This window comes from Sarcophilus harrisii, chromosome 5, assembly GCF_902635505.1.
Source record: "Sarcophilus harrisii chromosome 5, mSarHar1.11, whole genome shotgun sequence".
In the NCBI taxonomy this organism is placed as follows: Eukaryota; Metazoa; Chordata; class Mammalia; order Dasyuromorphia; family Dasyuridae; genus Sarcophilus; species Sarcophilus harrisii.
This window is the reverse complement of record NC_045430.1, coordinates 243006361-243031309: the sequence shown is the minus strand read 5'-3', so window position 1 is coordinate 243031309 and position 24949 is coordinate 243006361. Positions and strand designations below refer to the sequence as shown.

The 24949-nt window shown below is 36.0% G+C and overlaps 1 protein-coding gene across 9 annotated transcripts in view; it reads right to left on the bottom strand.

The window, feature by feature from the left end:
* The window catches only part of CDK14 (cyclin dependent kinase 14), a 673115-nt gene that overhangs the window by 271317 nt on the left and 376849 nt on the right, over nt 1-24949 (bottom strand). For all 9 annotated transcript variants that reach the window (XR_004229802.1, XM_031939988.1, XM_031939989.1 and 6 more), the window contains one exon: nt 24289-24412. Coding sequence is in view for 8 of the 9 variants with exons in the window: in XM_031939988.1 (XP_031795848.1) it covers nt 24289-24412 (124 nt within the window). In the remaining variant the exon portion in view is untranslated. The remainder of the gene's footprint in view (nt 1-24288; nt 24413-24949) is intronic.

The following is a 24949-nucleotide window of genomic DNA, read 5'->3' as shown; positions in this document are numbered from 1 at the left end:
AACAATATATTCACATTATATAATTATATATTACATTATATTATATTATGTTATGTTACGTTACATGACATTACATGACATGACATTATATTATATATATTACATTCAAAACAAGACAAAACTGAAGAATCAAATCCATCTTAATGGAGATGCATTTCAATAGGAGGATCCCTTAACATTTTCTGGATCTTAATATGGATCGTTTTGGCAGTTGTCAAAAGCCTACAGACCTTCTTTCAAAATAATATTTTATAATGCATAAAATAAAATACATAGGATCCCAAAGAAAGATAATTATCTTGAAATATTAGTTTTGATAATCATTGATCTTTCCTCCAACCCCCAAGCTGACCTGACTTAAGAATCCTTGGTTTTAAAATCTCCAGCATGAAAATAAGGGAAATTAAGGAATGGTGGTACCACTACTGGAGGCAGCATTTTAACCCAAATAGGTCCTTCCTGATTCAGGTGATGAACCTAAAGGCTATGAGTCCTAGCCCTGACAAGCCCCCTCTGCCTCAAAGTCAGGTGCAGAAATCTAATCAGACTTAATCATAAGGACCTCCCTTCTTCTTTCACAATGGCCGAGCCATTTCTTCAGAAAGAAAACAAAGCTGGGTCCTGGGTTCTTTGAGTAGAAGAAAATGAGAAATATATATAAATATATATATATATATATATGTACACACACACAAATTATATCTGTATCTACCTATGTATTTTTATACATACATAAACACACACACACACACACACACACACACACAAAACCAATGAAGAAGTCAACAATCAAGAAAGAGCAAAGAGTCCTTCTGGGGTGATCTAATAGCTTCCAGCCTTTATTTTGCCCTGAATTTCTCAAAACTCTGGAATGCTTCATTGTTTTCAGAGGGTTTTCAGAAACACTTGCTGACTATGAATCAAAAAGAAATTCTTCTTTCCCCTAAAAATCCTACAATATCAACACATCTGGAGAAGAGTCATTTAAGTTTTGTGCATAAAACTTTAAATCTAGAAGAAATAAAAATAAAGTCACATTCTCTTACAGCATAGTTTGAGGATCACATAGTCTGCAACATTCCATGTGAAAAATTGTTAAACATGCATAAGGCTACGTCAAATTTTTATAAAGTAAATACCTTCATTTAATAGCTCAGCAGCAAAATTTCAGGTTCATTCTTGTATTTGAGGTTTCAATTCATACCAGGAATTTACAAAAGATTCTCTGTCCCCCTCCCCACTCCCATGACTATCAATTTGCCTGTAATATTAATAAAGCGGTTGAGTAGTTTTGATTTTGCCAGCTTACAATAGTTCCCGAAAGGTTCTGAATACCTTTTTGGTTACTACATATGCTGTGAACTTGGGGAAATCACAAAACTCAAGAGACAAATGTACTAAATTAAAATTTTACAAAACATTCCATTACCTAATGTGTTCCTTTTATTAAGGGCACACTGAAATATGTCGGAAATATAATCAGCTCGTAAAGCAGTAGGGAGCAATAGTGATATTTAAACCAGTGATTTTAATTTCAAATCCCTAGCACAACACTGGGAATGAGACTTATTCTCCAGGCAGACATTTCTTTCTTGGGAATGGGGGTGGCTCAGGAAAGAAGGGGAATTATATTAGTAGCAGACTGAGGTCGAAGGCAGCAGAAAAAAAGTACATTTTTTTTTAAAAAGATAACTGTATTTCCCATTGTGAGAATTTGGGAAAGAAGTTTATAGCATTGAATTAGAGATGGCTTAGCTTAGGCCTGAAGGACTATAAAATAAAATACAACACTCAAAAGGATACAGGATCTCATTAACTTTAGAAGCTCTCTGAGAGGAAGAGGAGGATTTTGACCTATTATGTCCATCACTTTTCTCCGGGTTCCGAGCTTTACAAATATCTCATTTAATATCCACATTTTACAGATGAGGAAACTGGAGCAGACAGTGATTCAGTGACTTGCCAAGATCCCATAGTTTGTAAGTATGAGTCAAAATTTGAACTCCGGTCTTTCTGACTCAAGTCTAAAATTCTATCCACTGTCCTACCTATCTGCCAATTTTCCAAAGAGGATTCATCCAATGTGCAGACAGCCATTCCTACTTTCTCCTGTCAGTGGAAAGACAAAAATGTCCACTTCTCATCAACCTGACTTTCTTTAGAGTAGCCAACTGAGGTCTATGGCAGTAGAAGAAAAATACAATATTATAAAAAATTTTTTAAATAAAAATTAATAAATTAATAAACACACACACATATATATATATAGACAGACAGATAGACAATTGTATTTCAATCACCCTTCTCTTCTTCTTCAAGGTTTTTCTAGTGATCTTTAATATACCTGTTGTTCTTCAGTTTCTCATTGGCTATCTTCTCCTGAAGTCTCCTCAAATTAACCACTTCCCTTTCATTTATACTAGAAAGGGTTGGTCACTTAAAATTGTCTGGATGCTATCTTGCTGCATATCCCAGTCATTTAACAACACCAGTAAATAACCAGTATCAATTAATTAATTTTGTTCCTTTAGGGTCATTAAAGGAGCTTTGACATTTCCTCAAGAAATCTAGGTCCCATTTCTCATTTTGTTTAATTCTGAGTCCAACTCAGAATTTGCAGAGTCTATCCCAGTGAAGTATAATGATAAATTAGCCCTATGTATGTTACAATCCAGGCAATAGTCACTTTTCACCCACTAAGTCTTTGACGAGACCAAACTTTTTAAAGGGTTATACCTTAATGACAATGACATAAGAATAAGATAATTTGAAGACAAGAAGCCTCCTGAAAACTGGAGTACCATGAACAAAAATATCATTCTTGTCCTGCTAACCCATCTCTTTCCACCTGTCTCACCGAAGTCCCTGGGAAAGTTAATCTACTTAACTCCTGTAATTTTCCAATTTCCAACTCTATGTTTTCAGTCTGTAGGAATTACAGTTTTGAAAGTGAAGGAAGAAGAAAAATCCCTGAAGCTAAAAGATCCAACAAAAAGATACAACAAGGTAAGAGTCACAATTTTCATCCCCTTTTCTCTAATCCTAATGACTTACATGTTTATAGTACTACTTCAAAAAGTTCACTTTCCCAAAAATTCCCATTTGCATAAATCCAAATGCTATTCATAACTGATGTGAATATTGCACATGTACAAACATGTAAGCATATATGTATTGTTCCTTTAAAGCAGAGTTCTCTTTAGGGATATAGCCTGGGATGGCATTAGCGTTTAATTGAACCAATATGGAACACTCTAATGATGTCATTTCCAAAAACAATCTTACTTGGTAAATGTCTCATCAAGCTCTAGCATTTAGCAGGCACTCAATAAATGTTTATTGACTGGATACTGTAAAAATATTTGTCATAACATCAAATTAATCTCATGTTATTAAGGAATAGAAAATGGTTTTATTGTTTCAAAGTACAATACAAATGTAAGGGGTGACATTAATACAATTTTTACCTTGTTTTAATGCAATTGTTAATGTGATCTTATCAAATGTGTGCCCCAAAAAACAACCCAACAAAAATAAAACCTATTTTCCTGAAATGATCACAACTATGTTTACTCTGACAAATAAAAATTTAAATAGAGAGGGAAAAAACAACTCTGTAGTCTGAACAATGTGTTTGTTTAAAAGATTTTAATGTGTCTGTCTAATACTCCGAATCATGAACTTCTGACAATTTTTTCCCCTCTCTCTGACAGATCAAGCAAGATAATTCCTTTTTGCTTCCAGATTTATTTTCCTTTGCTTAACTTATCTGAACTGGGATGTTCTTTTCCTTCCATTGCCTTTAAGCCTTTTCAAGTGAGCAGACTGAAGTTCAGGGTTATTCAATCCCTGGGACAAATTTGAAGATTTATACTAAGTGCTGGGACACCAGCAGACATTGACCAAGGGAGTGCTCTCTGTCCTCTCTTGTGGGTGGGAATTGGAGCTGCTTCAAGCTGCCTCCAATTTAATTCAATAACCTTGTCATCTCTCTATCCCAGTACATGTCCCCTCTCCTATGAACAAAGACCAGTTCAAGTCCTGCATTTTACAACCTTTCATCATTGAAGCCTCTGCAACCATTCTAATCTTCTTATACATTATTTCCTTCCATGTGCTCAAAGATCCAATTTGTTAAAGCTCCTCCAAAACACCAAGTCTCCACAGCTTTCTTGCTGGCTTTCCACCATCCCTAGAATGCCCTGATGCTCCAGTCCCTCAGCTCCATCTCTGAATTTTCCCAGCTTCCTTCAGTTTTCGATTCAAATCTCAGCTGGTTCCAGAGACCTTTATAGACCTGCCCCAGCTAGAGATGCTTTCCCTGCATGACTACCTTCCATTTAAACTATATTTTGTAAGTATCAATTATTTTCAGATTGTCTCCTTCATTAGAAGATGAGCTTGCTGGGGGCAATGACTTTTTTTTAAACAATCATTTGATCCCCAGAACTTACTACCATACCTGGACATAAGCCAGCATTTAATAAATGCTTGTTGACTGACAGTTGAAAGGGCAACTTGAGCTGTGATTTGAAGGAACCAAGGAACTTTAAGAGGAAGAGACACAAAAAGACATGAATTCAAGACATGATGCTAGTTGGTAACATAGTAAAGGAAAGCAGAGGAATAATAACGCATAGGAAAGAATAACTATCACCGACTGTGGGGCAGCTAGATGCCAACAGTGGCCTGGAGTCAGGAAGATCTAAATCCAAATATAGCCTCAAACATCAACTAGCTCTGTGATCCTGGCACACTTAACTCTGCTTGGTTTCCTCATCTGCAAAGTGAACTGGAGAAGTATTTTTGCCCAGAAAAACCCAAATGAGATCACAAAGAACTAGACCTGACTGAACAACAAAAGCAACAGCACCAGGTACCTTGCTAAATACTTTTTACAAACATTTTCTCATTTGATCTTCATAACACACCTGGTGGTTGTCTGAAGATAATGATCTTATCCTTTGCATCATGCGCTGTCTCTAAGGTTAAATTACATGAAATCTACTCTAGAGATTACACAAGAATCATGCCATATAAAATAACATATTAAATAAAAATTTATTTGCAAGACTCAACAAAACTCAGTTATGATCATATTGCATCTCTGACTGTAAAAACTTATAACTGTTCTTTACAGAATCTGGACTGGACTACATAGATCTGATAACAGACCTGAGATATGGCCACCAATTGATATCCTAAGCCTGCATCGGCATGCTGGAGAATAAGAGAAGAGAGAGAAGCTGGAGTGGAGAAAGGAAAAGGGGCTGAATCTTCCATTTTGGGGAGCCCCTTAAAACGTAAGAAAAGAAAGGAGATTACAATTCTTAAATTAGTTTAGACGTTATTTGGGGGAAAGGATTATCCCCTTCTGAAAGATGGCAATCACTGTTGCAGGGGAAAGTTTATAAGCATGAGTCTAACATGTAATGGCTAGTGAGAGCTACAGGTTATAAAGGGAAAATTCACATGAAATCCCCTTTCCTTTTTCAAAAGACTAGAGGCAAAAACAGTGACCAACTCTGAGGCTGCCTTATTTATGAATGGGCTGTTATGAACATGGACCTTAAAAAGTTCTCTGGTTTAAGAATAGTACCTAACATCTCTCAGGGACACTGAATGCCCCAAGTAAAGGCAAATGGGAAGAAAAGGTTGCAAGGAAGCAAGATATGAAACAAATTATATGTGTGGTTTGGTTAAAGCACATTCTAGCAGGATATTTGATTTTAAGACACAGGCTTGGACAATATACAAATGGCCATGTGAGAGTTGGCCTCTTAAATTTGCCTACAAGACTTTTCCTAATGAGAAAAAAATTACCCACAAATGTACTAAATGACTACATATGATACACCTAGACTGAGAAAAATCACACCAACAAGCATTTATTAAGCACCTACTATATACTAGGCAATACACTAAGTACTTGAAATATAAAGAAAAGCAAAAATTTGTGAGATGGCTAATTTTTTAATACTTAGCATAAAATGTGCCACAAAACAACCAAACGAAGAAGTTGGCAAAGCATTCACATACCATCCTGTTACTTCAGAAAAAGGTGAAATATGTAATCCCACCAAACCTATAATTGATTTTTCTTTTTTTAATTGTATCTGATTCCCAGAGCAGATCCTTGATTTTATTCTTTCTCAAAGACAGAGCTTTTTCTCTGGAGGCTCCAGACAACTGGCTGGGAAAACCAAACATCAATCTAATTTGGGTAACACTAAAACAAGGTTGTATGCATCAAAGTTAAAGTAATCTGGTATTTGTTTATCACATAATGTCTAGTCAGAGCATCAGACCTCCGAGGAGTCTCATGAATCAATATAATGTTTCCAAAAGCTCTGTTTCACATCTGAATTCTGCCTCAGCTGACGGATGCGGAAAAAGCCCAGTGTAAACATTTGTGCTGGAAATCTTACAGCAGCTACTAGGCAAAAAAAAAATCAGCCACTGTTGCTAAGGTCTACTTAAGGATATGCTCTGAGATGGTCTTTATTAGTTAATTTGTAGTTCAATTCAGGATCTTGACCTTTAAGAGGAGATCTGAATCATCATTTATTAGAGAAAAAGAGAATGCCAGTGAACATGGAATCTGATTTTAGTCATGTAGAAGCATTCATTATTCCTGGTCAATACAGCTAAAAGCAAGAAATGTTAGTGGTCCATTTTTTTTGTGTCTGATCAATAAATACTAAAAAGCAGTTAGCATCAATACTGGCATAATTGTGTGCTTGGTGCTCAGCTTTCTTCTCTGTATATTCTTTCTTGTGGCAATCTCATCAACTCTTCATGGATTCTATTATCAGATCAATGCGGGGCTATCCAAACCTACATGTTCAGCTTAGATCTCCCCCTAAGCTAGAGAATGACATTTCCAACTTCCTATTAGACATCATTCCTTGTATATCTGACAGTCCACAAAGGCAACATGTCCAAATGCAAACTCATCTTATCCCAACTTTAAATCTACCATATTCTAGATTTACCTCCAAACCCATGACAATCCCTAGATATTTTATTTCTAAAGATAATACCCAAAAAGCTAATATAAACTTTAATTTCCCTTTTATGTGCCCTCACTCCTTGCCCTAAATACTCTCCATTTCCAAATCCTGTAGAGTTTATCTTTGTTACCTGTTCATTCTTTTCCATTCACAATGAAATCTGAGCTCAGGGATTCAACATCTTACTTCATCACCTTCTACCTTGTCAGATGGGCATGGGGATTATAATTTCTTGGAAATAAAAAAGTGTAGCTGGGAGTTGGAATGGAAAGGGAAAGACACTCCTCTGAAGAAACAGAGATGAATATGGTTAGGGTGTCCCATTATATAAATTTCCCGCTGAGTGACCATTCCTCAGCTATTTGTAAAACGTCATCAGATGACCATCCGACTGACTTGTTTTCCCCCCACTTTGGAATGCTTTTGGTTGTGGCATCCTTAACAATATGGCAAAATTTTATTCATAATTCTTTGTGTACTCTATCTACCAGACCAAATCCTTTAAATATATTAAATCACTTCCACTTCATATTTATAAGGGATGTTTTTTATATCATATCTATATAGTTTAAAGGGTTTGTCTACTTTCTTCAATTTAAGTCCAAATTGTACAATAAGAAACTTGTTGATTTGAGCTACAGTCAGTTCCAAGTCTTGTTTTAACTGATTGTATGGTTTTTTCCATCTTTCACTACAAAGTATATAATCAGTTTGATTTCAGCATCAACTATCTGATTATACTCACGTGTAGAGTCTATTTTTTGGCTTGTTAAAAATAGTGTTTATAAATAATTTATTTATAAATAAAAGATAAAAAGAGTATGGGGTAAAATGGATATTTTTAGTTACATTAATTAAAAAAGGTTTTGTACAAATAAAATAAATGTAGCCAATGACGAAAAAGAAAGCAGGAAATTGAGAAAAAAAATTTATAGATAGTTTCTCAGATATGATATCTCAAACAAATAATTTTATAAAATCTTCATTCCAACTGATAAATTATCAGAGAATATGAATAGGAAGATTCCCGATGAAAAAATCAAAAGCATTTTTAATCATATGAAAAAATACTCTAAATCACCATTGATTAAAGAAATGAAAATTAAAACAACCTTGAAGTTATAACTTTAGACCTATCAAATTGGCTAAAATGATTGAAGGGAAAAGCAATAAAAATTGGAGGAGATGCTGAAAATTTAGGATACTAATTCATCTGATAGGCATTTCAAGAGAAATCTGGAATATATCCCTTGGCTCTGACCCAGGGATACCGCTACTAGGTCTGCTTCCAAAGATGAGTAAAGAAAAAGGAAAAGAATCCATAAGTTCTAAAATATTTATAGTAACTCTCTCTAGGATGGCAAAGAACTGGAAATCTGCAGGGCTGACCATCAATTAGGGAATGGCTGAACAAATTGTGGTATATTATTGTGAAGGAATAATGAAATGATGGGTTTGATGATAGAAAAACATGGCTAGATTTGCACAAAATAATGGAGAGAGAAATAAGCAGAACCAAGAGAATGTTATATACTGTAACATCAATATTTTTTTAAGAGCAACCTCAAGAGAATGTGTCATTTTTACTATTATAATACGCAAATTAATTACAAAGGACATATGAAGGAAGATGCTATCTGCATCCAGAGAAAGAAGTGATAAAGAGAAATATGTCTAGAATTATGTTACATACACATACACACATATTTGTGTCTAATGGCAGCCATTTCTGGGGCAGAGAGGAGAGGCAAAGGTGGCAAAAAATTTACATAACTATTATATATTTAAAAAGAAAAGCAAGTTATACATAACATATTTGCAATATCATGTACAATCAACTTTTTTAAATATATGCTATGGAAATGTTTTAGTCTATAATTTTAAAATAAAGAAAAATTTTTTTAAAAAAAAAGGAAAAATAGTGTTTGCTATGTCTAGTGCATTGTCTTTGCAAAACTATTATTCTCTGTTCCACTTCATTCTGTGGTCCAAGGCCAAACTTTCCTGTTATTCCAGTTATCCTTTGATTTCGTACTTTAACATTCCAGTCCCCAATGATGAATTTAACTTTTGGGGGTCCAGAAGATAATGTAAATCTTCTCAGAACTGATCAACTCTGGCCTCTTCAGCACCAGTCACTGGAGCATGGTTTTGCATTACTGTGATGATCAAAGGTGTGCTCGGATTCAAACAGATATCATTCTGTCATTTTTTTATATTCTAGGCCAATACTGCTTTTCTCTCCTTTTTCGTACACAGGATCCTTGCCTCTGGGAGGACATGTAGTGATTACATGAATTAAATTCACTCATTCACTGACACTTTAGATGTCCATCTTACAATCTTCTTCTTGACCACATCCAGCTGCCCTTGGTTTATAGATCAAGTTTCTATGCTCTTTTATCTTTACAACATCAGACTTTACTTTGACCACTTCATTAGCACTGAATTACTTATACTCAAATTTTCATCATCCCCATGAGTATATTGGACATCTTCTAACCTGAAAGAAAGGTTCATCTTTGGATGTCTTCCCTTTTAACTTCTCAATACTTTTTATGGAGTTTTCTTGGCAAATAAGGAAAGTGAAAAGTAGAGGAGAAAGGGAACTATGTACCTAATTGAATGCAGAAGTCCAGATATGAGGGTTTTCTTAAATGAGCAATGCAAAAAAATAGAAGCAAACAAAAGAATGGAAATACGAAATCTCTTCAAGAAAATTAAGAGGTATTAAGGGAATATTTCATGCAAAAAATGGACATGATTAAAGACAAAACAATGGTAGGGATGTAATAGAAACAGGGGAGATTAAGTAGAAGTGGTAAAGACACAAAAGAACTATACAAGAAAGATCTTAACATCATTGATAAACATGATGATAAAGTTACTGATAGAGTGATGATAGAAATCCAGAAGAATTAAGTCAACTGGGTCTTAGAAAACATTGCTAACAACAGAATCTAGCTGAATTTCTTAAAATCTAAAAAATAATGCTGTTATAGCACTATATTCAATGTATTAGCAAGTTTGGAAAACTCAACCCTGGGCCACTGGATTGGAAAAGATCAGTTTATATCCCAATAGAAGGGCAATTCCAAAGATGCTCAAATGGCCAAATTGTTGTGCTCATTTCATATACAAACAAGGTTATATTTAAGATTCTGCCAGTGGGGCTTTAGCAATATGTGAACCAAGAATTGCCAGAAGAGCAGGTTGGTTTTTGAAGAGGCAAAGGAACTAAAGAATAAATTGCCAACATTCACTGGATTATAGAGAGAGCAGAAAAACATTTATTTCTGCTTCATTGACTACACTTTGACAAACTGTGGTAAATCCTCAAAGGAATGGGAGTCCCAGTACTTGGTTACTAAGGTACTTATATACAGGACAAGAAACAACAGTTAAAACTGAGTATGGACCAATTTGGTTTAAGATTAAAAAAGGCATATGACAAGGCCGTATATTGTCACCTTATTTGTTTAATTCATATGCAGAGTATATCAAGGGAAATTCCAGGCTGGATGAATCAAAAGCTGGAATTAAGGTTGCCGAGAGAAACATCAAGAACTTCAGCTACTGCAGATAATACTGCTCTGATGGTAGAAAGTGAAGAATTAAGAAGCTTCTTTCTGAAGGTGAAAAAGGAGAGTGTAAAAGCTGGCTTAAAGCTTAACAACAAAAACGGAAGATCTTGGCAACTGGTTCTATCACTTCCTGGCAAACAGAGGGAGACAAAATGGAAGCAGTATCAGGTTTTATATTCTTGGACTCAAAGATCACTGCAGATGGTGACAGCAGCCATGAAATTAAAAGATGCTTGCTCCTTGGAAGGAAAGCGGTGGCCAATCTGGTCAGCATACTAAAAAGCAGACATCACCTTGCCAACAAAGGCCTGCAGAGTCAAAACTATGTTTTTGTGTGATTTTATTTTCCAGTAGCAATGGATGGCTGTGAGAGTTGTACTATAAGGAAAGCTGAGGGTCACAGAATTGACGTTTTTGAATTGTGGTGCAGGAGAAGACTACTGAGAGACTCCTGAACAGCAAGGAAATCAAATTAATCAACACTTATAGAAATTAAGAATTTACAGAGATTAATTCAGGCTACTCACTGGAAAACCAAACACTGAAGCTGAAGTTTAAATACTTTGGCCACATAATGACTAGATGAGCTCATTGGGAAAGATTTTGCTGTTGGAAAATACAGGGAAAGGGGACAACAAAGAAAGATAGATGAGCAGTGTTACAGACACAGTGAGCATGGACTTGGACAGACTTCAAGAGGTAATGGGGGACAGAAGGGCCTGGCGTGCTGTAGTCCATGGAGTCACCAGAAGTTGGGCGACAGAATGACTGAACAACTAAACTGTATGACCGTTAAGGGGGATGATGCTTGGTGATTAACAGCAGATTAATGGGCACTGAATGAATTCTTACTGCTTCCATCATGGAAGACGAGAGACCTCAGGTCCCACATAAGTGACAGAGGATATTGATCAAGTTGTCAATAGTCTCCTTGACCCTGATGGCTAAGACGACCAAGGACTAGTTTGTTATTACTTCAGGATGGACAACTTTTGGATCTGATCCCAAATGATCTTCTCCAGCCCTTCCTTAGTCCATCCTCTGTATGCAGCTCACTTAAAGCTTAAGGTTTTAATCCTCATGATGGGACATGCAACCTGAAGAAATCATCCAGGTGGAAGGTTTTCTTTTCCATGAGATGTTCAGACAGATCCATCCTTGAAAGCATTTGGGAAACCAAGATGTGGAATTAGTGGGAAAAGTCTTGCTGTTTAATGACATTGAGGAAGTAAGTCATCTTTTCATAACTGTGGGATTTATACAAATGTAAGAGAAACTTTCAGCCTATTTGGAGAAGATTTTAAAACCCTGAGTTTTTTTAGTTCTGAAAGGAACAAAACTCATGGAAGGATATGGTACTCCCTCAGTAGAGTTCTCTATATAGGGCCAAAATTTGCTATTTATTCCTCCTGAAGAAAGTAATAAGGAGGTTTTGGCTGATATTTCTGGGAAAATAGAAAGCACTGTGGTAGGGGGTTGATTTATGATATCAGCTTAGATACTGGAATAAATTGCAAATCAACTAAGAATTCTTAGTTCTTTTAATTCAAATGGTCAAATGGATTAAATTATCTAGAATATCCACTTAGGTAAAACATATTGACAAAAAAGAATGAAGGAGGAGGTAGAAAAAGCATGCTAAGAAGCAGACACAAAAGAACTCAAAGAGATGCCCTTATATTTTTTATTTAAGTTTAACTTGTATTTTTTATTTAAGTTTCTTCCTTCTCACTTAAGTAGTCTCAGTTAAGATGGGAGGATACATGGAATAGACTTGCAGAATTGCTCAGATGAGATTTTAAGTATTGGTTTTTCCCAACTTTTTGAAAAAAAGGAACATTTGAAGGTTAAAACTCTTGTCACAAAGTGATAGCAGCATTTTCCAGTTATTGCTAAACAAAATAAGCACTTTCACCACCTTTAAATCTCACCTTGCAGCTATTATGTTTTCATTTCACTCAAAAAGACATTAGAGAATGGAACAACTCTTTTTAAATTTGAAAAACACAAAACCCTTTATGTTTTAGGGACCTGGGCTTACCCTATTCTGTGTAAGATTTTTATTGATGACTTGATACAAGGCATAGATGGCACGCTAACCAAATGTGCTAAAGAAGAACTGACACACTAAATAATAATCAGGTTTCAAAGAAGACTTGACAAAGCTAAATTCAGGGTCAAATAAAACAAAAAAAAATTGAACCTGGGCTAAAAACACATTCATTTTTGCAAACATGGGGAGAAATATGGTGACTGGCTTGACAATACTTTGCTTGCAAAAGAGCTATTTTAGTTGTCTACAACACTGAAGTCCAACAATCGCATTTGGCAACCACTGTGGAAAAAAAGCCCTAGAGGACTTGGAAAAGAATGGTCTGCCCTAGTTTGCCCTGGATGGATATATATGATGTTCTGGTAGCTACATTTCAAAATGGATATTGATAGGCAAGAAAATATTCCGGGATAGGGATGGGGGAAGAGTCTGGCAAAGCACAATGAAATTATGCCATATGGAGATGGAGAGGGAGGAAAAGATCAAGGGACTCATGATATTTAGGCCTGATGGTGAAAAAACTTAGGGAGGATATGACAATATGTCTCCAATTACTTGAAAGGTTATCATTTAGAGATGGAGTATATTTATTCTGCTTGGTAGAAATTTTAAAGAGACAAACTGAGGTTGGCACAAGATAGAACTCCTTAGCAATCAAAGCTATCTCAGAGTGAAAGGGGCTGATTATTTGTAGTTTTTCCTCAAAGATCTCTCAAAGTTAAGGCCATCTGACTACTTGTTGGATCGGTCCTTTGGCATCCATTTATAGAATCAACTTGGATTAGATGGTCTCCAAGGTCCCCTAAAATCCTAAATATGAGTCTATTAATATGACAGTTACGTAATAAACAACCCCATATATGTCTTATAAACACTTCTTCTCTTTTCAATTCCAGACTGAAAACTGTTTTCCAAAATGTTTCTTCTTCATCAGTGATAGATATAGACCCTCCACTCTGCTTCCACCTAAAAGTAGCTTAAATATGGGAACAGAACTTTGATTGGTAAATGCCATATGACCATCAGGCCCCACTCTAATTTGGACAAGACAGCTTGCTTCCAATTGCCATTTTCTTGATATCTCAGCAAAAAACCAAGTATGTGATGGTGTCATTCACTTATCCTTTGAAGGATGCTCAAAGCTCATCAATGAGGATTTTCCATAAACCAGAATATCCATGATTTCCCAGTCTGTATGAAGATTCCATGGTGGTTTTTTCTGAGCTTGTCCCTTTTTTTGTCATTTCTATGACTCTTCCAATCTAAGCATCTCACTATTTTTAACAGTGAGCATTGCAGAGAACTTTAATTACTTTTGTTTCAATCAGACAATACAGGATTGTAATTATCCATCCAAATTTTTGATCTGATCATTCAATAATCTAACATAGTTTTGTCAAGTGTTTTCTAAATGCCAGACACTGTGATAAGTGGTGGGGATACAAAGACAAAGAAAAAAAAGTCCCTGCCAAAACAAAATATATCAATTAAAATTTTAAATTAAAAAAATGACCTTGCTCTCAAGGAAAACATGTTATTGTAGAAAAATATGACTTAGATAATTATTTAAAGAAACATTTTTATCAGCTATGAGTGAGAAAACTCCTCTACCAATAGGGAGTCTTAAAGCAATTTTAAGAGAGATGTCTGGGACAGTGGAACTTATGTCATTTATCTAGGGTAACATAGACAGTATGGGTCAAAGGCAGAATAAGAATGCAGTTCTTCCAGTCTCTAAAGATCTGTCGCCTCTAAATGGAAGCACTGATTTACAAGTTCTCTACCGAAATAGGTTATTTGTATACTGTTATCAGTTCCATGCTTTTTGAATACCTGAATTCCTAAATTCAGGCAACGTTTCTGATGGAGAAGTTTCCCAACAGTGACTAAGTAGATCCAAAAGCTAAATGACTGCTCCCAGAAAATATAAGACATCTTCCATTGGGGGTTTGTGGCCACTGCTTCATAGACCTGTTGATGTTAACAGATTAACATAAACTACAACACATCTATGGGAGTTTGAAGCTATTACTCTTAGCAATTAATATCTATGGCTCAAAACTGTGAGGAAGTTTTACCTTAGTAAAATAAAACTATACCTTGTCAGTATTTTTTGTTCCAATCTTTTGCTTCCATTTTGTTCTCATTTTAAAAATTTTTACATAGAAAATTTTAGTATGAGGAAAAGAATTGATTTTGATGATATGAAACTGAAGGGGAAAAGTAAAAGATACAGGAATTTGATGAGTTGGAGGTTCTTGTGTTTTAATTCAAAATACAAGTAAATATATGCTACCAAAATACTCCTAGAAAATCAATCACATTTTTGGATGAGAAAAATTAAAATAAAAGTTTGCTCCCTAGATTTGGGCTTTCTGGGGATGAGAAACTAAACTCACTGGAAGCACAGAGGATCAGATAATTTTAAAGCTAAGTGAATCCTTACAGATTGTCCAGTCTAACCTTCACGTTCCAGATGAGGAGATGGGCACATGGGAAAGCCAAGTATTGAAGCAGAAAGATTGCTGGATTTGGAGTCAGAGGTGGTTGTTGCTCAGTGTCCAACTTTTTATGGCCTATTTAGGGTTTTCTTGGCAAAAATACTGAAGAGGGCGGCCATTTCCTTCTCCAGCTCATTTTTCGAATGAGGAAACTGAGCAAACAAGGGGAAGTGACTTGCCCAGAGCCTCCCAGTTAGTCAGTGGGATTTGCGTTCAATTGGTGAGCCTTCCCAACCCCAGGCTCTGTGCACTATGGCGCCTGCTGGAGCCAGAGGTCCCGACTTCAGACTTAATGCTTCCATTTATGGCCCACAGGATGCTAAAGAATGGACCTCCATTCCTCACCTGTAAATGGAGAGGTCCCTGTCAGGTCTAAATGTGATTCACTGAAAACTGAGGACTTAGGAAGAGAATGGAAGTGTCCCAGGTGCCCTGGTTGTAGAAATAGAACCTGAACCTAAGTATTCTGAGCATCCCAATGAGTAGAAAATGCGGTTGATGGAGTGAGAAAAGACAAGACCCCAAGGAACATACCACTTACAGGAAAACAACAATCTTCATCATCATCATGAGCATTTATATAGTACTTTGGGGATTTTCAAAGTGCTTTTACATGTACTATCTCATCCTATCTTCCCAATAACTTAATATGTAATGCATACATACATGGCACACTATCCAATAAGAATCCAATAATTAATGATCACATAGAAAAATGGGTAGGTGATATTCAAATTCCTTGATACTTACAAGCTCTGCTAAACCATAAATAGGTTGTAGGGAGTTGACAGAGGAAATGTCCACAAAGGAAATTCCCTACACTGGCACATTCACTGATCTTTTGTGGATTCAAGTATCCTTAACTTTAAATCCTCACAAATACTGACATTCATCTCTAGTTTAGAGGAACGTTAGCTATTACTTCACTTTGTATTACCAAAAAAAAAAAAAAAAAAAAAAAATTGCTGAGAAAAGTTTAAATTGAGTACATGGATCAAATTAAAATTAATTATCGCTATCATGTTATCATTTTTATGACAGATTGTAGAATATTTAAATTTCTCCGCTAGAATTTCAATTAGGTTCAGAGAGGGAGAAAGCAAGCCGCCCTTTCTCCAGCTCCTACTATAGCACCAATTATTCTAAATATATGCCTTCACCTTTCCGATTCACATGAAAGCCTCTGCTTACACTTCATTATCAATTCTTAAATGACTTCTCATAGCCCTTGTCTTCCTGTGCCTTTCCAGAAATTATCTATTGTGGAGAATTATGGCAAGATACAGCAGTAAGAAATAAAGAATCCCTTGGTTTATGTTCTTTAAAGCACAATTCTCCCTTGTGTGCATATCAATGACCAGGAGTTCTCCTTATTCCATATCATCCCCTCTGGTTTTCAAATGCTCTAGGGTTCGGTCTTACTAATAATATGGTGCACAACTAAGCAATGAAACTTTCTTTTTTCTTTTAGCATATTGATTCAAGAACAAAGATATACCCAAAATTCCCTCTACCAAGCCAAAGAAAACAGGCTGGAGTAAATCTAACCTTGAATTAAAATTATGGCTGCAATATTGAATTTTGTATGCTTACAATACAAAACACTAAAAGGTCTTCTCTCTCGGGATTGAAAGGCCTTTATGCAGAGATTTTATATTTATTATCCTGACAAAGTCTAGCCTATTCTTGACAGTAGCTGATTTCTCATTGCTTTCTTCTAGCCCCAAAGTGGATTTTAAAAATAACATACACAAACCCAGAGCACCTCAGCAGATTTGAATTTCTAGGGTATTTTGCAGTTAATCTAAAATGTGTCATAAAAGAGTTTCCCTTCCCTAACCTGGTCAAGAAGTAACCTAAGGGAGGAAATATATCAATAGTAGGAAGAGGGTGTTTTATGGCAGTGTGAGAAAAGGGGCCAGTAGTTTTACATGTTCAAAAACAAGGTGATTTACATGAGATTCTTCACCCCTGGTGTAGTTAGTGAAATACGCCATGACCCTAGCATGCCGTTTCTGACCAGTTACTGGTCCTGACTTAATTGTGATGTGGTAAATTTAGCCCTCCTGTCTTTTTAGGAGGGTCATAACCCACAGATGAGTGGAAGGAAAAATGGAAACTGTGCAAAGAGATAAAAGGTACTAATAAGAAACTGCATTTTCATAGAATTATTTGCTAAAACAGCATAAACAAAGACACACAAACAAAATGTGATGTGTGTCATGATCCAGCAGACTACATTATAAATGCTACATGACATTCTCTAGTGACTTTTTGTTTGCATTTTTCTTCAAAGCATTTCCTGTACTCACTCTTTAAGATACTCTCAGTAAAAAGTCTTAAATGTATGACATTTATCCAAAGAATAAATTTTCTAGTATCTGGAGCTAAATGATAAGAACAGGGGAGGAATCAAGTTCAGTGCCTTTATTTCTAGATTCATTCCTTAGTTAATTAGCCACAGAGTGAATAACAATATCCAGATTTAAATCACAGTTTATCAGAATGGCAAAACTCTTAAGAAATTTAAATCATAGTTTATCCCAATGCAAAACTCTCTAAGAAATTATGTTGGATTCACCACCTACATTGATTTAGGTTCTACACTGATACTCTTTCAAACTCATCATTAAAGTCAATAAGCTTCTACTATGAGCCAAAAGGTGGGGATCTGAATACCAAACAAAAAACTGTTCCTTTTTATATATTTACAGGAATAAGAAAATACAAAGCAGTTTGGAGAAGGGAGGAAGAATTAACAAGTAGAAATCAGCAAAGACTTTCCACAGGCGACTAGTCACCTCTAAACTCAACATCAAGAAATTCTAAGAAGCGATAGGTTACAAGTCTGAAGGATGGCTTGGAGTTGGGAGATTAGGATGCTGAAAACAAACAAAAAAGCAAGCAAGTCAGTCATTTTGGATGCAACAGAAAATATAAGAAGAGGTGAAAGTAGAAGAAGTCTACAGAGATGAGCAGCAACTAGCTATTATAATGCTTTCAATGACATTCGAGGCAATGGAAAGCCATGTGAGAGCCTGCAATAGGGGAGCAACATGGTCATGTTGAGATTTGGAAACATTATTTTAGCAGCAGTCAGTCTAGAGAAGGTCAAATAGGGAAGAAAGGGAATGTTACACCCTGGAGATACAGAAACAAGAATGAAACAGGAACTGCCTTCAAAACATTTATATTCAGCTGGAAGATAGAAGTAAAGATTTTTGTACTCATTTCTCTGATTTCCTATCATATAATGGTGAATGATTTTTATATGAATGATTTTAACAGCCACCTCAAAAAATGTTGCTAAAAAGAATGCAAATGATCCCAGTAGGTTTTCAGAAGGACTGTGATCCATGTAATGACCATCAAAATCATACTCAGGGTCACATAGAATGTTGTACTGGGAGACCTGAGTATGAATCCTGGTTTATCATCAACTAACTGCCTTGTCTTGAAGTGACCCACACTATAGAGTCTCAATTTCATCACTTATAAATTGAAGAGGTCGGTTAAGAGGATGTTTAAGACTTCTTTAACCCTAATTTCCAACAAGAATCTGGATGCAACCTTCTCATCCGCTTCTACCTTCCCCATTCTTTCACAGAGTATTCCAGATACCCTGAAAAATTTATATAGATGATAGTAAACTACTGATAACTCAAAGCTACCTTAATCAAAAGTTAACAAAAAAAGATTGATTTCTCAGCTACACAAAAATATCAATATTTACAATTTAATATCCCCCACATGCTAAGAATAAAAGCCATTTTGGATACATTAGTAACACACCTGGCACATACATGCATGCTTCTATATATCATGTATATGCTATTATATAGTCATATTTTATGTGATAAATATAATCTATATTAAGTTTTATTTTACAATCTATAATTTAAGATGCAGCAGCTGAGGACGTTTATTCCCCTCACCCAGGGCTATGAAGTTTCTTTATTTGAAGGCCCACAAAACAAAGTTTTTGTTTTTATTATAGTCTGGCCCTCCAACAGTCTCAGGGACAGCGAACTGGCCCCCTATTTAAAAAGTTTGAGGACCCTGGCATAGAGAACCTCTATGGCATAGAGTGTTGCATCCTCATCCAAATCAGACACTTCCCAATCATCTAGAGAATGGGGATATGAGGGGTTCCATTATTTAAATGTTCAAAGGAATAACTAAAAATTGTGCACAAATATTTTAACAAGAAATAAGAATCCCTTAACAAGTAAGTGTTTAATCAATGTGTTTAATGAATTAATTAAGAATTTCTTCCAAAAGACTATTAACAGGTTTTGACCCTATGGCTACCAGAAAAGAACCTTATATAAGTTTAAATATTCTTCCTTCCTATTATGCCTCTCCAATTCCTCTTTAACAGTTCTTTAATTACTTCACTCCTTGATTCATAATATCAGTGGTTCCCCATGAGTAACAAATGAAGCACAAACTCCTGCTATGGGCATTTTAAGACTTCTACAATATCACTGTGGCTGAGTTGTTTCCCATTACCCCTTTGGGGTTTCTTAGGTAAAGATGGCTGACTGGTTTGCCATTTTCTTCTCCAGTTCACAAGGGTAAGGTGATTTTCCCAGGGTCACACAGCTAATAAGTGTCTGAGGACAGATTTAAAGTCACATAGATGCGTTTTTCTGACTCCAGGACTAATGCTGCACCAAATAACGACCCGTCACCTCCTAGATATCCCACAATGCACAAAATCTACCTCCATGCTGAAACGGACTTTTTCAGCTTTATGTCCTATTTCTTCTCTTCCAGAACAACTGCCTAACTGTGCCATTCTTGCCTTCCCTAGGCTTCTTCTTATTCCATGCCCCATGCAAAGAATGGACTCCATATCCATCGCGATATATATATAATCACACACATATATTTATATATACATACATATATACACATGCATATGTATATACATACATGTATGTGTGTGTATATATACACACACACATTATGCATATATACACACACACATTATGCATATAATATATACACACACACACACACACACATATATATACATAATAGGGTCCTTCAAGGACCCAAACTGATCCCACTGGACCTCTGTCAAATCTTCACTGATTCTACCTCTGTGAAAGTTTTCTGCTTGCGCCAAATTTCTCATATCATTTTATGCTTATAATGCCCTTTCTGGCAGGCTAGTAATTTCTACATGCAAATATGTGTGTTCGTGTATATGTGTGTATCTATATCATATCTAAATCTACATGAATTTTTGTTCTATTCAAATAAGAATGGAAGAACTGGAGTTAGAAGGAATCTAAGCTGTATTTTAACACAACATTTTCATTAGAGGAGAAAACAAAGGCTTAGGGAGGCTTATATGATGATCAATGTCTCAAAGAAACTGAATTTGAATCCACAGCTCCTAACTCTCCAGACAGTGCTCTTTTCATTATATCACACTACAGAATAACAAGGGGGGGAAGGGAGGGGGCGAGGAAAACATCCTATAATGCTTTAAGGTCTGCAAAGTGCTTCACAAAATATTTGATCCGTAAAACAACCCTGGGAGGAAAGTGCTATCAAAAAGCAGCAAGGGCTGCATCATCCTTTTAAAATATAAACAAACAAACAAACAAACAAACCTTTAGTATCTTACACTCAGGAAATGTTTGCCGAACACAAAAATATTTTTGAATGAAATACTGTTTTTCACCCCAGTCTGCCACATATTCAGGATATGAAATTTCTTAAAGGATAAAGCTGTCTTCATTTTCGGTTTTTTCAAGTGACCAATTCACAGTTATTAAGGGGGCATGCACACTATATTCAAACAAAATTTGGCTCCAACCACCAGAATAAGACTTGTCAGATTCTATCAAAGATTCTAAATTTTTCTTATCTCAGATATTTAAAAGGTATAAGGGCTGACTAGTTACCCCAGGTTTCCTTGGGAAACAGAAAATGACAAAAATTTAAAAATTCAATTGCACTGATATTTATTAAGCACCTATTATGTTTCAGGCACAGAATATATTCTAAACTGGGAATTTAAATGCGAGTACATACACTCACACACACACCCTCTCTCTCATACACACACACACGTACGTGCACACAAACAGGTGCTTCTCATCCAATTTTGGGGCTTTATCGCTCAAACACAAACAAAAAAGGATCACAGGAAAGCTACAAGTATACACATCCTGTATATTGGCTCTGGATGTTTATTTACTTTATCTGCTCTAATGTAAGGAAGCCAAATGATTGTGCTTGCAGTGGGTTTTTCTGACACTCTCATCTGGTTGCCATCATTTCACATTCTCTCATGGGCACACAGGCATACATGCTCACACAGACACAGTTAAACAGTAATTTTAATTAAAAGACAAAAATAATGCAAAATTAATCAAGTAAATTGCCAATTAGTGGATAAGCCATTCTTGTTACACTTAATAAACAAGAGTATGAGACCTTGTGCCAGGGATGGGTTTCAAAAATAGAAAATCAAGAAGAACCAGTTAATGATTTTCAGTAACTAAAGACACTCTTTAAAGAATCTTTTTTTTTTTTAAACAAAGCTGAGCTCTCTATAATATTTAATTTGCTATTAAACCTTACCATATTATCAGAGTTTCTGGAGAGGTCTCTGGTCTTATTAATTGAGGATTTCCTTCTATTTTGATCAGAAGGAAACCATCCAGGCTTTTTCATTCTGTGAAATTGCTGTCTTAGCCTTCCAGAGACTGTTACCTTAGAGCAAGCTCTAGGGTAAATGGAAGCTCCCTGGCAGGGTTATAAAGTGACTCCTATTTCTTATTCCTCTCTCACTGCACGGCCTCCTTTTCCAATGATACATTTCCTCCATGATATCTCTTCTGCCATTTGTTGCGTGTAGGTAATAATCACCAGAAGTACATATTGCGGCCTAATCATATGTGTCATTATTAGGATGGCCTTTTTGGCCACTTATTCTAAGATTCCTTAACATAAAATATCACTGGGCAAGATGATTGTATAGAAAAGATGTGAATCAACAGGAGAAGGAAATAGCATCAAATCCATTTGTGAAATTGTGTAGTGTTTTAAACCATCTCAAATTCCTCCCTGGTACAAATACAAAATTGATACTTACTGACAAGTCTGGCTGGTCTGCGAGACTTTCTAAGACTTAAAACCCTGATTTTAGCAATCATTACATAGCTTAGAAACAGAAAAGAAAGTAACTTCAATGAACACATAAAAGTTATCCCTATTAAAAAATGGGAACATATTTGCATACAATTAAAATTTATGAGCAAGAAATCTTTCTGCAAAAATTTAACTAAAGTTATATTCGACATGGTTAACTATGTACCTGCACATTTCGACACCCTATTCAAACTTATGTTTTATAGGGCATGTCACCAAAAATTCCCCATTAAGCTTCACAGATTTATTGTACACTTATGAAGTAAGGACATTACTGCAAGTTCCCTTAGTGCAAGGGAAAGATTTATTGATATTTGGCCTTGATAAGAAACCATCCATAACTACCCTTCTTTTAGGCTTTCTTACTTTGATAAACAATCCGTATTTAATCTAATTCTAAAGCTGAAAATTAATATAAAAATCAATGAGATTAAATGCTTGGATTTCCTTCCTCCCTCTCCCCCCCAAAAAAATACAACCAAGACTAAGCTAAGATATAATGACAAAAGTTTCTAATCATCAATGTCTTTAAAAAGAGAGCCAAGACCAAAGGAGCAAGAAAATTGTTTGGAAAGTCTTAGTGCATTAGAGTTCAATGGAATATTACTTTTAGAAAAGGAATTTTTTCTTCCCTTTCTCTTACTTCCTCTCAGCCCCCTTCTGTCTTTTGGTGAAATAATTATATTTTAGCAATTGCCCACATCACATTCTCAGGCACCTTTTTTCCCAAGGGCAATATTTCATTCTACTGTTCACCAAGCAAATTTCTAATCAGAATACATATATGTATTCAAAAATAATTGAGGCAATGCATTGTCAACACATCATGCTTCCACGACAATCCCAGGTGTTAAGACCTTGCTCAACACTTCATTCTCGCTAGGCTGACAGAGAATAAGGGCAACTCAGAGATTTCTGAATACATCAAGGAGGAAGAGAGAAATTGAGGAGGGAACAAGGAGAGAACCAAGCCCTCTATGTCTCCAAGTCACAGAAACAAAGGTTGAAGGAACATGGTCTTTAGAGTGGGATAAATTAATTTGAAAACTTCCATGGAAGGATCAGTTTAAAAATTTGCCGTTGTTCAGTCATGTCTGATTCCTTATTCTGGCATTTTCTTGGCAAAGATACTAGAGCGGTTTGCCTTTTCCTTCCCCAGATCTTTTACAGATGAGGAAACAGACAAATGGGATTAAGTGACATTCCCAGGGTCATACAGAGAATAAGTATCTGAAGCCAGATTTGAACTCAGGAGGATGAGCCCTTCTTACTCTGAGTCCAGGACTTGGAGTCTGTGCCCTATGGCACCTCCTAGCTGTCCTCAGTTTATAAAATGAACACACTAAAATAAGCTTCTTCCCTTCCATGATACTCAATGCTTGCTCTCCTGATTCTTCAGAAATTCTTAAGTCAACAGCTTGTGGTCCCTTGGGCCCAATGGTTATATCCCTGGGGTGATGATACACACAAGTGATTCTAAGCTGTGAGGTCCCTCTCAATGCCATTTTCTCAAAATGCCAAGGGGATGGCTTGTTCCATGTTCCATTTCTTGCAAGACCCTTTCTGCCAATCTTAATACACTAACAAGGTTCATCTCTCTATCTTCTTCTTCTTCTTCTTCTCTCTCTCCCCCCTCTCTCTCTCTCTCTCTCTCTCTCTCTCTCTCTCTCTCTCTCTCTCTCTCCATCTGTCTTTTTCTCCCTCCCCTCTTTCCTTTTTCCCTCTCTTCCCCTCACTGGATCATCCCCTCATCCCCCACCCTTCTCTCTGATTGTGAAAGATGCTTTCCTTTCTCACTTTTTAATCTATCAAGCATTATTTGGACCATAATGAATCCTTCATTCCAGAGGAAATTTTACCAGGCTCTACAATGCAGTAGCTGTGTCTAAGCAAAATCCACACCACCATCTGCCTGGCATTCTCACAACATGACAAAATAGACTCATAATTAACTGCTTTCCTACCGAAATCTGCCAGCTTTAACTCCCCCGTGTCACTGATGAGAAGATTCTGTGGCTTCAGGTCTCTGTGCAAAATATACCGCTGGTGGATGTAAGACAGTCCTCGCAGCAACTGAAATAAAAACAACTGGAAAATGGGGGAAGGGGAGGGAAAAAAGGATACAGAAAAAAACAGTTAAAATCTGAAGGCAGACAAACTTCAGTTTCTATACACATTCATATTGTATAATATGAAAATGAGTATCAAACAGATTTTTAAAAAATCAAATCATCTGTTAAAAATGGGAAGAATCTGTACAGAAATATTGGATTCACCAAGAACCAGGAGTAGTGAAATTTCAACTTGCTCTGTGAGTGAGCAGGAGTGCCTCACCCACCTAAATTGTTCTCCAGCCAACTGAATTGTTTTCTATTAAATCAGTCTAAGTATAAATGATTTAAACATCTACAATTTTCTGCTTCATTAGTTTTAAAAAAGAGTTTGAAGGGAAAATTCTTTCCAAACTTTACAAAATATCAGAAGAAAGAACTGGTATTTGGAAAGCTCCCTGGGTAATGTATACTAATGTGTGTCCATATAGAATCTCATAGCACTGACACAATGCTGCTAGCTACTGTAGTCCTTGTGGAATCGCCTACTCATATCAAGCCATAGGGCTTAAGA